This window comes from Nansenia antarctica (genome assembly GCF_963989245.1).
Source record: "Nansenia antarctica genome assembly, chromosome: 11".
Classification (NCBI taxonomy): Eukaryota; Metazoa; Chordata; class Actinopteri; order Argentiniformes; family Microstomatidae; genus Nansenia; species Nansenia antarctica.
In genome coordinates this window covers 21,286,723-21,301,856 of record NC_137681.1, presented here as the reverse complement: position 1 = coordinate 21,301,856, position 15,134 = coordinate 21,286,723, and the positions used below count along the sequence as shown (strand labels likewise).

At 53.1% G+C, this 15,134-nt stretch overlaps 1 protein-coding gene and 1 pseudogene across 2 annotated transcripts in view; one reads left to right on the top strand and one right to left on the bottom strand.

Annotated features, from left to right (window-relative positions):
- Positions 1–1,163: 1,163 nt before the first annotated feature.
- Positions 1,164–15,134, top strand: part of nlrc3 (NLR family, CARD domain containing 3) — a gene marked incomplete at both ends in the record, with an annotated part of 42,771 nt that continues 28,800 nt past the window's right edge. Inside the window, 6 exons of the mRNA XM_080542179.1 lie at positions 1,164–1,293; positions 1,551–1,814; positions 2,100–2,274; positions 5,316–6,089; positions 6,871–7,086; positions 7,557–7,812. Of these exons, the coding sequence (XP_080398305.1) occupies positions 1,164–1,293; positions 1,551–1,814; positions 2,100–2,274; positions 5,316–6,089; positions 6,871–7,086; positions 7,557–7,812 (1,815 nt within the window). The remainder of the gene's footprint in view (positions 1,294–1,550; positions 1,815–2,099; positions 2,275–5,315; positions 6,090–6,870; positions 7,087–7,556; positions 7,813–15,134) is intronic.
- Positions 8,428–15,134, bottom strand: part of LOC308167435 (pre-mRNA-processing factor 40 homolog A-like) — a 6,980-nt pseudogene continuing 273 nt past the window's right edge. The window contains exons 2-4 of the transcript in view: positions 11,003–11,780; positions 10,694–10,969; positions 8,428–8,439 (exon numbers count right to left, since the gene is read on the bottom strand). The product of the transcript in view is annotated as a pre-mRNA-processing factor 40 homolog A-like (transcript). The remainder of the gene's footprint in view (positions 8,440–10,693; positions 10,970–11,002; positions 11,781–15,134) is intronic.

Below are 15,134 nucleotides of genomic sequence, written 5' to 3'. Positions count from 1 at the left end.
GTGTGTGTGTGTGTGTGTGTGTGTGATCTTTTCATTTAAAAATGGATATCAAATTAGGGAGAGAGTGGGGGGGGGGAGAGAGAGAGAGAGTTCGGGGGAGAGAGAGAGAGAGAGAGAGAGAGAGAAGAGAGAGAGAGAGAGAAGGTGACAGTGAGAGACGGACAGAAAACAAGAGAAAGACAGGGGGAGAGAGAGAGAGCAAGAACACAAGGGAGGGAGGGACGGAGATAGAGATAGAGAGAGAGAGACTGACTGACTGACTGACTGACTGACTGACTGTCTCAGAGAGATGGAGAAAGAGAGGGATATATAGTGAGAGAGAGAGAATCAGACCCAGACCTGTTTGCTAGCTAATGGCGTCGGAGTGGAGAGAGCGAGAGAGAGAGAGGGACAGAATACAAGAGAGAGACAGAGGGAGGAAGGGAAAAAGAGAGAGAGAGAGGGGGGAGAGAGAGAGAGCGAGTATGTGAGGGATGGAGCGAGTGAGTGAGAGAGAAAGGGAGAGAAAGAAAGAAAGACAGAGAGAGAGGAGGAGAGAGAGCAAGAACGTGAGGGAGGGAGGGATCGAGAGAGAGAGCGGATGCAGAGTAGTGAAAGACATCAGTGTAGGCCTGTCAGGTCCAGCTGCTCAGCAGGAACGCACATCTCATTTCTAAACAAACTATTCCTTTGTCTCACTCTTTAACTGCACCCCTGCTCCTGTCAAACCCACACACAGTTTACTGTTCCTGCCGCAAACACACACACACACACACACACACACACACACACACACACACATATGCATGCATGTACATACGAAACACACACACACACACACACACACGCATGCATGCATGTACATACGAAACACACACACACACACACACACACACACACTAATGATCGCACGGTTGGCAGTTCAGTGGTTCACTGAAACCCAAATTGCTCCCAATCAGCGGGCCGGCACCTTACATGGTAGCTTGTCACCATTGGTGTGTGAATGTGTGTGTGAATGGGTGAATGAGAGACCGTTGTAAAGCCCTTTGGTATAAGGCGCTATATAAGTGCAGTCCATTTACCATTTCTTCCAGAGTCCCAGAGAGATGGCGAAGAGTGGACAGTAGACCTTAAACCCCCCCCGACCCACCCCTCAAAAAACACCAACCTCCCACGAACCCTCCATGGAAAGGAGCCATTACGACTCCATCCTGGACCGTACCAAGCGGATCACCTGGCAGGGGGGGCAGGGGGACTGCTACATAGACCTCCAGTCAGCGCCCACCCCTCCCACCACCAAACGGGAAATGGAAGGTAACAGAACTGTTGTTATTATTTATTTTAAAATATGTTTTTAGGGCATTATTATTGTTATTATTATTATTATTATTATTGTTATTATTATTATTAGTACCGGTAGTATTAATATTTTTATTTTATTTATTATTATTATTATTATTATTATTATCTTTAATGGACCTCTCGTCATCTCTTCTGGTCCAAATGGACTTCCATCTCAAGTCAGAACCCCTCAGTCCGTTAGTGGTCCCTAACGTATCTCTCTGGCCCACAAGTGGGTTGGATCCAACGGCACCAGAACCAGCTGCAGCGCTTCACTACCCCTCCCATGCTGGAGGGGGGGATCTCCCACATGAGGAAGCTGGACCTGCTGAGTGTGGCGGAGGAGGCCCGGGTACGAGCGGGTGGGCAGCACCAGGACCAGGTGGGCGCCTTCGCCACCATCCTGGCCTCCAAGGACCCCCACGGCTCCGACGCCCTGCAGGCCTTCATAGAGAACCACAACTCCCAGGAGGCCCAGCTAGTCACTAAGCATGGTGAGGGGCCTGGTGGTCGGTGTGGGGTTTGTAGTTCAGAGCGTATTGTGTATGGAAGGAGTTTTATCCTCGGAAGTACAGTCAAATGTTCTGGTCTGTGAAACAGACAGTTGATATTGGAAGCTGTCCTAATGTGTGATATGACTCTGCTCTCATCTCCCTTCTCCCCTACCTTCCGCTCCTCACCCCTTCTCCTCTCCTCTCCTCTCCTCTCCCCTCCCCTCCTCTCTTCTCCTCTCCTCTCCCCCCCTCCTTTCTTCTCCCCCGCCCCATCCTCCCCTCCAGACTCCATGGTACAAGAACACAAAGAGGTTCTCCTGTGGCGGTACGGTCGTCAGGGCAGCCTGGACCCCCCTAGCCTGAGCTGGTCCTCCCGGCCCCTCCTGCTAGTCGACGGGCCCTCCGACCTCCAGCAGAAAGAACACGACCTGGTCCAGGTGGAGGCCATGCGCGGGGGGAGGTAGGTTCACACTCTCTAACGTTGTGGCATGGCTGTTCTCCTGGTCCAGGGGGAGGTAGGTTCACACTCTCTAACGCCGTGGCATGGCTGTTCTCCTGGTCCAGGGAGAGGTAGGTTCACACTCTCTAACGCCGTGGCATGGCTGTTCTCCTGGTCCAGGGGAAGGTAGGTTCACACTCTCTAACGCTGCGGCATCCCTGTTCCCCACACTAAACACTGAAGTGTACTCTTGTGTACTCCCCACATGGATCTAATTTATTATTTTTTTCCTGTCCCAACCAGTGGCGGCTGGTGCTAAACATTTTGGGTGGGGCACAGGTTATGGGGGCATGCTCCACGGGGAAGAATATCAACTTTAAAATCTGGATTTACAGTCGCTTTTAGCATGAGAATAGCTCTACCCCCCTGTACAGACCTCGCCATCCCCTCTACCCCCCTGTACAGACCTCTTCATCCCCCCTACCCCCCTGTACAGACCTCTTCATCCCCCCTACCCCCCTGTACAGACCTCTTCATCCCCCCTACCCCCCTGTACAGACCTCTTCATCCCCTCTAGTGAGTGTGTGAGTGTGAGTGTGTGTGTGTGTGTGTGTGTGTGTGTGTGTGCGTGTGTGCGTGTGTGTGTGTGTGTGTGTGTGTGTGTGTGCGTGTGCTGAATACATAAACAAACAAGCTAAAAGACGACATTAGAAAACGTACCATGCTGACGATATTACTAAATGTTTGAAGTAGCTTTTATCTTAGCTGACTCTCTTACCTTCAGGTCGAGTTTGTGTATTCTGGCTTCGCAAAACACCAACAGTAGCAGCCTAACACAGCCGGTGCGTAGATTGCGACCACAAACGAAGTTTGACTTCGGTAATAGGTCCAGTTGTAATATCCTCAAGTTGGGAACAAAAGATGCCTCCTTCTAATCCATTTGTTCAATTTGTTTACAGAAATAAATCCTCCTTACATTGTAAACAACTTAATTTGTTGTTTGTCAATTTGACAGGTCATGTTTTTTTGCCTTTTCAGACAAATGGTGCATGTCTGTGACACCTGTACTTGTCCATGCGTCCGCACTCGGATGGAATAACATGCAGGGAAAGCAGAACAACGCATTTGTTACTTCACATCCCGCTAGCCATGTTTTCTTCTCATACCAACCCCTCGTAAATCCTCGGTTATACGATTTTCCAATTTTCCCTGCCTTTGTATAAACTTGCTTTATAATTAAATTTGGTCTGGGTGGTCCTAATTCCTTTACTGTTAATTTCTCTTGGTTGCTACGACGGCTGAACGGTGTTTCTTTTAAAGATTCAACCGAGTTGTTCAGAACATTACTAGCCGCCATAGCCATGGTGAAGCAGGTGAACGAACGTGATCTGAAATGTAGGTTAATTGGCTAGCTCGTCTAAAGCTACGCCGGCCGTATGACATGACGTAAGCACGTACGATTCTTTGTGCATGTCCCAAAACCCCATAGACAAATGACCGAATGGCCTGAAGTTACCAAAATAGATTTTACATGCAAGTCTACGAGAACAGCCTAGTGCAATTTCGAGTAGAGTGAAAGTTGCACTGAAAGGGGCGGGACTTGAAGCTGATTGGAACATACTCCACAGAACACTAGCTGATTGGACTATGATATACTCCACAGAACACTAGCTGATTGGACTATGATATTCAGAAGCAACACTGTCTAGAAGTCATAGAAAAAAAATCTCTCTTCTCCCTTTGGTGGGGCATTGTCCAATTGCCCCTAATGAACCAGCCTCCCCTGGTCCCAACCCTCCTCTCGTCAGAGGACATGAAAACAACATTATAATTATAAGTATAATACAGTTTACTTGTTGAAGCGATATGGTGGAAAATAATGAATGAATGAATGAATGAATGAATGGACTTTATTGTCATTGCTACAGTACAGGTACCAAACAACGAAATTTAGGAGGGGTGGCTCCCCTCGTGTTAGGAAAGGGGAAAAAAAAAACTTTTAAAAAATCACAAGAAGGGAAGGAGCTGGTTTACATAAATAAAGGCTATGTACACTATCCACTGTACTATACTGTACAGATAGACGACTAGGGTTGTCACATTGCACAATAGTATTATTTCACATTTAGTTAATACACACACATGATACAATAAACACACACACTGTGTCAGAGTAAATTGCTAAATTTGCTAAATTGCTCAATTTAAGTAGAGAGAATTGCTTCCCGGTGTGTGTTCTCTACAGATCAAAATAGAGGCACTTTTAATTCTAAGTAACCGCGGCGATGCTGTATGCATGGAACCGATAACAAATTACCGTGAAAGATCACAGTGTTGACATGATTATGTTGCTGGATATTTGTTTTCAGTACGGTGATATTGCCGGTTTGATCAGCAGCAGGGGGTTCCATAACAACCGCCGGTCTCTAATACAAACATTCACATGGTACATACATACATACATACATACATACATGGTACGTACACTCACACACCCTGCATGGTCAAAGTAAACCAACTCCTGTGTTACTAAAATAAGTTGTTTGGTAAATGGACTGCAAATGTTAATTATTCCAAAGCGCTTTACATACAAAGGCCTCATTCACACTTGACACATTCACACACCAATGGCAGCAAGCTACCATACAAGGCTCCGGACCGCTCATTGGGGGTCATTTGGGGTTAAGTGTCTTGCCCAAGGACACCTCGACACATGGACAGTAGGAACTGGGGATCGAACCGCCGACCTTGCGATCATTAAACACAGACTCTACCTCCTGAGCCATAGTCGCCCTATGGGTATTACTATAATGACTGCTATGCACTGCCCCCAATGACACACTGAAGCATGTTTTATTCATTTGGCCCTACACTCCAAAGTAAATCAAACAATTACTACAAGGTGAAAGTAGAGATTCTCAGCTTTTATTTGTATTTCATTTATCTGTCTACATATTGGTTTCACCAATTTTAAGGTACCCACAAGTAATTGGACAGATTTATCCAAAGTTCCAATGAAGCACTCATGTTTAGTATTGGTCACTGCATGTCATTATCACCAGGAGACACCACTTGAGGCAGCTGAGCCTGGCCAGGCTCCTGGACCCCCTGACTCGGGTCTCCCTGCCCCCCCGCGTGTCCCTCACCCTGGGCGTGGGCGGCATCGGGAAGACCTCCCTGGTCCACCACTTCATCTGCCAGTGGAGCCGCGGGGAGATCTGTCCCGAGATCAGCTTCATCCTGCCCCTCTCCTTCTGGGAGCTCAACGCCCTGGAGAAGCTGTCCGCTGACAGGCTGGTCCGTCTGGCCTTCCCCCACCTGGCCAACCACGTGGCTCTGGTCCTGGGCGGGGCCTGCCGCACCCTGTTCATCCTGGACGGGCTGGACCAGTTCCGCTGCCCGCTGGACTTCTCCGATGCCGCTCCCTGTTCCGACCCCAGGAAGGAGGTGTCCCTCGACGACCTGGTCACCAACGTTGTCCGGGGCAACCTGCTGCCGGAGGCGTCCGTGTGGGTGACGTCGCGGCCGGGCGTGGCGGCGCTGGTGCCAGGCGGGCTGGTGGACCGGGTCACGGAGGTGCCGGGGTTCACCCACAGCGACATCCGGCTCTTCCTGGATCACGCCCTCCCCCCCGGGGACGCGGCAGGCCAGGTGTGGGACCACCTCCAGGCCAATAAGACCCTCGCGGCGATGTGCTATGTCCCAGGGCTGTGCAGGCTGGTGGGGGAGACCCTGGGGTACCTGGCGCAGAGCGGGGGGTTGGAGGGGATGCCCAGGACCACCACGGAACTCTACGCCCACTACTGCGCCATGAAGGCTGAGGCAGGGGAACCAAGGTGGGTCTGGAGGTCAGGGAGGCTGGGGGGTAGATGGTCTGGAGGTCAGAGAGGCTGGAGAGGGAGGTCATAGAGGCTGGGAGGGAGGGGGTCTGGAGGTCAGGGAGGCTGGGGAGGGAGGGGGTCTGGAGGTCATAGAGGCTGGGGAGGGAGGGGGGGAGGGGGTCTGGAGGTCAGAGAGGCTGGGGAGGGAGGGGGGGAGGGGGTCTGGAGGTCAGGGAGGCTGGGGAGGGAGGGGGGGAGGGGGTCAGGTAGGCTGGGGAGGGAGGGGGTCAGGGAGGGGGTCAGGTAGGCTGGGGAGGGAGGGGGTCAGGGAGGGGAGGGAGGGAGGGGGTCAGGTAGGCTGGGGAGGGAGGGAGTCAGGTAGGCTGGGGAGGGAGGGGGGGAGGGGGTCAGGGAGGCTGGGGTGGGAGGGGGGGAGGGGGTCAGGGAGGCTGGGGAGGGAGGGGGTCAGGGAGGGGAGGGAGGGAGGGAGGGGGTCAGGGAGGGGAGGGAGGGAGGGGGGGAGGGGGTCAGGGAGGGGAGGGAGGGAGGGAGGGGGTCAGGGAGGGGAGGGAGGGAGGGGGTCAGGGAGGGGAGGGAGGGGGTCAGGGAGGCTGGGGAGGGGGTCTCGGGGGTTGAAAGCAGATAGATAGAGTAGATCAGTCGATCATAAAGACCCAATGATACAGACAAATGAAGTTCTATTCTATCCTCCTCTCTCCTCTCCTCTCTTCTCCTCCCCTCCTCTCCCCCCCTCCCCTCCTCTTCTCCTCCTCTCCTCCCTCTCTCCCTCCTCCAGAGGCAGGGAGCCAGCGAGGTCGGAGCAGGTCCAGAGTAACAGCCGTAGGCTGCTGGCTGGTCTGGGTCGCCTGGCCTTCTACGGCCTTCTGAAGCACAGGTACACCTTCAGCGAGCAGGACCTCAAGGCCTACGGGGTGGACCCGCCCTCCACCCAGTGCAGTCTGGGAAATGCAGTTCTGGTGCGTGAGGAGTCGCCCATCTGCGTGGCCTACAGGTTCAGTCACCTTTTGTTTTAATTTACCTTAAAAATCCAATCCAAGTTGAGTTCCATAACATGTACAATCAATCAATCACACACATAAGAACAGACATGGATATCAACATAAACACAAGTGTTGAGGAAAGCTAACATGATATAAAGGAGGTCTAGGTAAACTCATTAGGGGAATGCCCTAAGCATACACACACGGAGCACATTCAATGGTTGGATGTTAAAAATAGGAATCGTGGTGCTTGGTGGTGTAGCTCACTAAGGCGTCAGCCATGTAATCTCAAGGTTCCCGGTTTGATTCCGGCCGTGGACATATCCTTCATGTCATCCCTCCTCTCTCACCCATCATTCCTGTCAATCTCTACTGTCTATATCTCAATAAAGCAGAAATGCCCTAAAAACATAATTTAAAAAATCATACAAGGTCTTTCAATAAAAGATGTTCATCGTGTTCTGTTTGGCTTGGTCTACAGGTTCACCCACCTGACGGTGCAGGAGTTCCTGGCCGCCACCTACTATCACGTGTCGGCCAAACGCGCCATCTTCGACCTGTTCACCGAGAGCGCCGTCTCCTGGCCCAAGATCGGCTTCCACAACCACTTCCGCAGCGCCGTGCAGCGTTCCCAGCAAGCCGAGGACGGACACCTGGACGTCTTTGCACGTTTCCTGTCTGGCCTGCTCTCTCCTGCCGCCGTGAGGCCACTGGTGGGACTGCTGGCTCTGGGGAAGGTGGGTAGAGGGTTGTTGGTTCGAGTCCCAAGTCCAGGGGTTAACAGACTTACAAACCTTCCCTGGCTGCCTCTCTGGCTGTATGGCTCCCACTCTACCTCCCACTCTACCTCCCACTCTACCTCCCACTCCACCTCCCACTCTACCTCCCACTCTACCTCCCACTCTACCTCCCACTCCACCTCCCACTCCACCTCCCACTCCACCTCCCACTCTACCTTCCACTCTACCTCCCACTCTACCTCCCACTCTACCTCCCACTCCACCTCCCACTCCACCTCCCACTCTACCTCCCACTCTACCTCCCACTCCACCTCCCACTCCACCTCCCACTCTACCTCCCACTGTACCTCCCACTCTACCTCCCACTCTACCGCTGGTGGCTTGGTGGGTTGTGTCATTACCAATATAATAGATGGACTGATCTATAGAAATGTATTGAAAGCTGGTGGAACCGGGAACAAGTCGCCAATCGGACCATTCAGACTTATATTCTGAAGAATTTAAATAAATTTCAGCGTTGTTGAAAATCAATGACACACTCGCATATCAGCTAGGTCACTCTGGCTAGCCGGGGGGTTGTCGTTAGCTTGCTGCCCTTTCCCAGTTTTGGTCTTAGTTGTCATGCTCAAAGTTTGCACAAGCAGATACAAATATATTATAAACTTATAAAGCGCAGGTTACTGACGTTAGCACCGTGGGATAAAGGGTTTGTGGGCTGTAATTATTGAATTTGAATCGGAGCTCTCGTTCAACACGTCTTACTCCATCAACTCGGAACCGGAACTCAATGACACACTCGCTAGTCAAGCCAAAACATTGCAATGCAATTGATGGAAAAACATAGAAATGTATTTAAAGTTTTCAGAATAAAAGATTTTGATTGGTTGGCGACTTGTTCCAGGTTTCACCAACAATTGTGTTGCGTTGTACATTTTAACCATTTAGCAGACACTTTTATCCAAAGCGGCTTACAATTAGAGACTCCAGGCACAGTATCCCTGGAGTAACTTAGGGCTAAGTGTAGTGGTGGTGGTGTTCCCAAGTGGGATTTGTACTCATGACCTTCTGATCACCAGTCCAACTCACTCTCCACTAAGCCACCACTACCCCAAGCGTGTGTGTTTGTGGATTGTGTGTCATTTCCATCGTAATAGATGGACTGATAAAAAAAACTTCTTGTAGGAGTACAGTTGCATGTTGCGTTGCGTTGTTGTAAAGGGAGTCCTTCTGCTTGTTTATAAAGCTCTCACTGGCACAGCACCAGAATATCTGAAAGACCTTTTGCTAGCATATCAGCCCAATAGAGCTCTCAGGTCTTCTGACGCTGGCTTTCTCTGTGTACCACATGTACAAAAGAAGAGATTTGGTGAGGCTGCATTCTCATGTTATGCACCCAAATTGTGGAATGCACTGCCAGTTTACATTAGGGATGCAACCTCAGCAAATATTTTCAAGTCAAGACTAAAAACCCATCTTTTTAATATTGCCTTTAATGGACTAAATAATTTAATTATGATTATATGATTGTAGCACTTTGAGCTGCAACGTTTGCAGGAAAAGTGCTATACAAATACAAGTTATTATTATTATTATTGTAACCAGGGAGTAGCTGAAAAGGACTGTATAATTTAGGAAGGGGCTGGTTATCTAACTAACTCTAAGCTAAATAGGCAGTGTAGGAGGATACAGGCAGGGGGCGCCAGCAAACCGTTAGACTAGCAGTTACTATCGTTAGCATTAGCATGGAATTAGCATTAGCATTAGCCTTGGAATTAGCATTAGCATTAGCATACAAACAACTAACACACGGTAACGGTATCACATATGAACAACACATTTATTTACATGACTGTTGTATACATCCCCAGATATATACATTCCCTCCCCGCCGGCCACACACACACTCAATCACTCACTCATAGTCTCTGGCCTGAACAGGCTTATAGTCCCGGGCTGTGGTGCGCGTTGAGGCCTGGTCGGATGGCATGTGCGTCGAGGAAGGTAGCAGACGAAAGGGGGGGGTGACGTAGCAACGCGGAGGGAAAGGGCCTTCTTCGTAGTCCGCGCCGAGGGGTGAAGGGCTCAGGTCCGGGTGGTCCACGTCGAAGCTCCGATGGAGTCAGCGTTCGGTCGCAGTCCGCTCGTGGAGGCGACGATTCTGTCCAGTTTGGCGTCTCGCTTGGTCCAACGTTTAACAGCCGGCTGCTGGCAAGGCTGTCTAACGGGGACACAACTAAACGGGCTATACAGCTCTGAACTCGATAATCACTTTCCTGGCGTCTTCAGCTTCTGCACGGTGTGCGTGGTACTGAAATCCGCCATCTTAGATTGACTTCTCGTTACTCTCTCTCGTTTGGTCTCTCTCGTTCTGATTCTCATCACACTCTGACTCACGGACCACTTCCGTCTCTTATATACACCACCGAACCTAGCATCCGGGTCACGGACACACCCCGGATATACTACGTCATCAAACATATACATAAACATTACAATAATAATACATACACCTTCATGAAACGTACAGAAATAGTATAGAAAATAACAAAGGAAATAACTGGGGCAAAATAGGGCTGGTTTGGGGAAACTAAACTGGCTCTAAACTGTGGGCCTTCACAACAGCCGCCCCATGAAACCCTCGGTTTCAGTTAACTAAGAAGGCACACTGGCTAGGCTGCTCTAGCAGCGTGAGGTAGGAGGTGATAGTGTCCTTGGTAATTTGAGGGAGCTCAATCAGGCGTGCCACAGGTCGGGTGTAAGTGCGACCACCAACGTCCACGATGGCCGTCCGCACCCTTCCATCCGGACCCGGCAGGACCTTGGTCACTCTGCCTGTCTGCCAGGCGGCGCGTGGAAGGGACTGGTCGATCACCAGTACCACGGCACCTTCGGACAAGTTGTCTCTCTCCCTCAGCAGAGTCTTCTGCTTCTCCTCCTTCTCCAGGGCGCGGATGTGCTCCTCGAAGCAGATCAGAGCGTCTTCCTTGTCCATGTTCTGCAGCTCCTCGTACTCAGCGAAGGTGGGGTTGTCCAGCAGGTACTGCTGGGCCTCGGACCAGGTGGTGCAGTAGGTGACGTTGGCCATGTTGTCCAGAATGCTCTTCAGCGCCTCCCAGTTCCTCTTCCTGAGCTGCTTGGCTTGTTCCTTCTCCTTCTTAGCCTTGTAGGCCTTAAACGCTTGCTTCTTCTCACTCAGCTTGGGCAGGGCGCTGTAGCGTGGGTCGTTGATGATCATTCTCATGGCTTGCTCCCATGACGTGTTGGATGAAACACCCTTCTCCTTCAGAAGCTCTTTGAAGGCCTCTTGGCCTCCTCTTTTGGGTTCCACTTGTACGTTTTCTTCGCCAACTCCGGCCTTTCCTCCTTGGAGGCGTCTACAATACTGGCTGAGACTTGCATGGCTGACGTGTACTCGACGGAGTTGACGGGTGCGTCAATGCTGACCTCGGCCACGTGAGGGTGCATGGCCACCTGCAGGTGTTCCTCGGCAACAGCTGTTGCCGCCATGGCCTCCATGTCCATCATGGTCGCCATGGTAGCAGCAGGATCAACCTGAAGAGTGGGGACGGGGGCGGTGCCAGGAGCTGCAGCTTCTACCGTCCCATTCTCCTCCGCTTTGATCATCGCTTCAAGATCTTCCAGCTCTTTGGGCTTGGTCCACCGGGACTCCTTAGTCTGGGAGTTGTAGTAGTAAGGCTTTCCCGTGTCAGACTTGTACTCCTTCCACGGGCACTTAAACAACATTTGCTCAGCAGGAGATTTCAGGTCGTCTGGTTTCTCCCATGAGGACTGTTTAGTCTCTGTGTTGTAGAAGTAGGTCTTCCCATCCAGAGACTTATGCTCTGTCCACAGAGACTTCTTCTTTGGTTGGTCATCCTGTGGTGAACCATTTGTGGTACTAACTGTTCCAGGTGCACTGGCAGCAATAGATTCCACTCCAGGCGGTCCGGTTGGTTGGTTTGCTTCTTCGGTTCGGACATGGAGGGATGACGTAGCTCTCCCGTCTCTATCTCTCCCCTCGGTAGCGCCTTGGAGGGCCCACCCAAGCGCAGTCTTAACAGCCATCGGGCAGCCTCGTGGTCCTCTCAGCGGAGGACGGAGCGACACGATCAGTTCAGCGTTGTCCGAGCCGATGAGAAGGGTTGGCTCCGCTCCTTCTATCGGATGTAGGTCTACTCGCCGTAGGTGGGGATATCTGGCGCGTAATCTCTCCAGGGGGTAGTCGTAGCGGGAGAGCGCTAGCTGGTCTGCGGTGAAGACATTCCGAAGCCGATATCTGTCCGACGGCCGCCCCGCCGGGGAGATAGAGAAGTTGATTCTCGCCCCGGTGACCTCTTTAAGGTCGCGACGTATCGTGCGCAGAGTCAGCTTCTCCGCAGTCCCTTGGAGCCCCAACTGGCGCACTGCCCCCTGGAGAAGGATGGTCCGTTCCGACCCGTCGTCTAGAACGGCGTACGTGTCGTACACAGCGTTGTTGTGGTGAAGTCGGACCTTCACCACCTTCAGTAGGACCTTGGAGCCGCTGCTCCGGGCTGGGTCTAGGTAGTAGACAGGTGTTGCCTCTTCCGGTGCGCTACCGGACCTAGGGCTTCTGGTGCCCTCCGTGGACCTGGCGAGGGAGACCTCGTGTAGGATGTTGAGGTGGACCTCCTCACAGCGGTTGCACTTTCTCCTCAAGGTGCAGTTCTTAGCCAGATGGTCGCGCCCACAGTTCCAGCACCTCTTGTTCTCCTCGAGCCACCTCTGCTTGGCCTCGGTACTCAGGTTGTTGAAGTCACTGCACTCATTGAACCAGTGCTCGCTGGTGCAGTACGGACATGGCGGTGGACCTCTCCGTCCCTTTTGAGGGGGTTGAGAGGAATCCTTTCCCTCAGGTCGGGCTTTCCTCTCTCTCCGAGGCTCCTCCTCCGTGTGCAGCACTCCTACTGGGCGTCCTCTGTTCGAGCTCGGCCCGTCCCAGCGGTCTCCCTTCTCCCTCTCCTTCTTCGGCTCAGCGTAACCCATGGCGTCTACGTTGGTGTCATGCACTTCCTCCAGTAGGAACTCCGCGAAGGCAGCCATGCTCAGACCCAACTTCCCGGGGTTACGAACGCGCTGCTGTCGCCGGAACCTCTCCTGCCGGAAGCGTGGGATCTTGCGGAGCAGCCGCTCTACGTTGGAGGTGCTGTTGATCTCGCTGGCGCCAGCTGGGCCCTGCGTCTTCAGCATTCCAACCAAGGTGTGCACGCGGAGCGCGAAGTCATCCAGCGCCCGTTCATCCTTGATGGGGGCCTGCTGTTCGAGGGCTTGCAGTTCAGCAAGGGCGTGGTTCCAGGGACGACCGTAGCGGGCATCCAAGTCGGCGAGCGCTCTGGTGTAAGGTGTCGGTGCGGAGGCATGGGCCAGAACCATGTTGTGGGCTCTGGGGTTCCTCACATGCTGAAGGAGAATCGCATATTTGTAGGACTCTGAGCAGGAGTCGTCCAAGAGCGTGTCTAGGCAGATGCGTAGCTCCACATACTGGCTCCTGTCCTCGTCCTTGAAGAAGGGGAACTTGGGTCCCTCCACCTGGGGAAACATCCTGTAGTGGATGATCGGGGCTGGAGTGACGGTCTGGGTGTCCGGCCTGCATGCATTTTGGTGCACTGGAGGACCTAGGGGTGTGCTACGCTCTTGGGGGATGGCTCCCCTCCCGGGCAGCGACGCTGGCTCCCTCTGGGCCGCGTAGCGGTCGGGTCCCTGGTCCTCTTCCTTCCAGGTGGTCAGCTGGGCCTGTAGTTGGACAGTCATGGCGGGGGTCATGGAGCCATCGGCGGGGGGTTCAGGAGATGGCACTCGAGAGGGCCGTGCGGATGATGCTCTGGAGCTACGGGCCGACGGAGCTCTGCTGATGCACACGTCGCGCATGGTCTGCATCACTTGCTCCATCTTCTCCGCGTGCAGTTGCTCTCTCTCCATCTGGAGGCGGTCGCGCTCCATCTGGAAGCGTTCACGTTCTAGCGCCTCCTGGCGCTGTCTCTCCGCCGCGCGTTCCGCTCCGTTCATCTGGAAGCGCTCGCGCTCGTACTGGATGCGTTCCCACTCTAACGCCTCCTGGCGCTGTCTCTCCGTCTGGAGGCGGTCGCGCTCCATCTGGAAGCGTTCACGTTCTAGCGCCTCCTGGCGCTGTCTCTCCGCCGCGCGTTCCGCTCCGTTCATCTGGAGGCGTTCGCGTTCTAGCGCCTCCTGGCGCTGGAGGCGTTCACGCTCGAACTGGAGTCGTTCCCGCTCTAACGCCATCTCGGCCTGTTGGCGCTCCCGCTCTAACGCCATCTCGGCCTGTTGGCGCATACATTCGGACAGCGCGGCACTACTCCCTCTGGAGTGCAGGCTATCCGCCCCAGAGGCAGAACTGCCCACGGAAACCCTGGACCGGGAGGAAGCCACTGAGCGGCAGGAGCTAGGTCTCGAGCGCGCCGTACTGGGAGGCAGATCGTTAAGGCTGAGGCCCTCCCTCTTCCGCCCGCAGGCGCTGTCGGACCGGGCCTCTCCTTCCTGCTCTTCCGTTTCCACGGCAACACCCTGCGGTTCTGCCATCTCATCCTCAGGCTGGTGCTCTTTGAGGGCTGTCTCAGTGCTAGCCACCCGCGCGCCGGCGGACACCTCGGCCTCTCCGACCACTGTATCCCGTGGAGTGCGCTCCTCGCTACTACTCAGTGAGCTTTCGAGCTCAAGCTCATACTCCTGTAACCTCGGAGGCAACCGCGGGACTCTCTGTGGTCGTGGCTCTGGCTCAGGGGGCGGAGAAGGGGGGGTAACTGTCTGGTCTGGTTGGCTGCGCTCAGCCATGCTATCACTACACTACCTATCCGGCTCGAAGGACCAATTGTAACCAGGGAGTAGCTGAAAAGGACTGTATAATTTAGGAAGGGGCTGGTTATCTAACTAACTCTAAGCTAAATAGGCAGTGTAGGAGGATACAGGCAGGGGGCGCCAGCAAACCGTTAGACTAGCAGTTACTATCGTTAGCATTAGCATGGAATTAGCATTAGCATTAGCCTTGGAATTAGCATTAGCATTAGCCTTGGAATTAGCATTAGCATACAAACAACTAACACACGGTAACGGTATCACATATGAACAACACATTTATTTACATGACTGTTGTATACATCCCCAGATATATACATTCCCTCCCCGCCGGCCACACACACACTCAATCACTCACTCATAGTCTCTGGCCTGAACAGGCTTATAGTCCCGGGCTGTGGTGCGCGTTGAGGCCTGGTCGGATGGCATGTGCGTCGAGGAAGGTAGCAGACGAAAGGGGGGGGTGACGTAGCAACGCGGAGGGAAAGGGC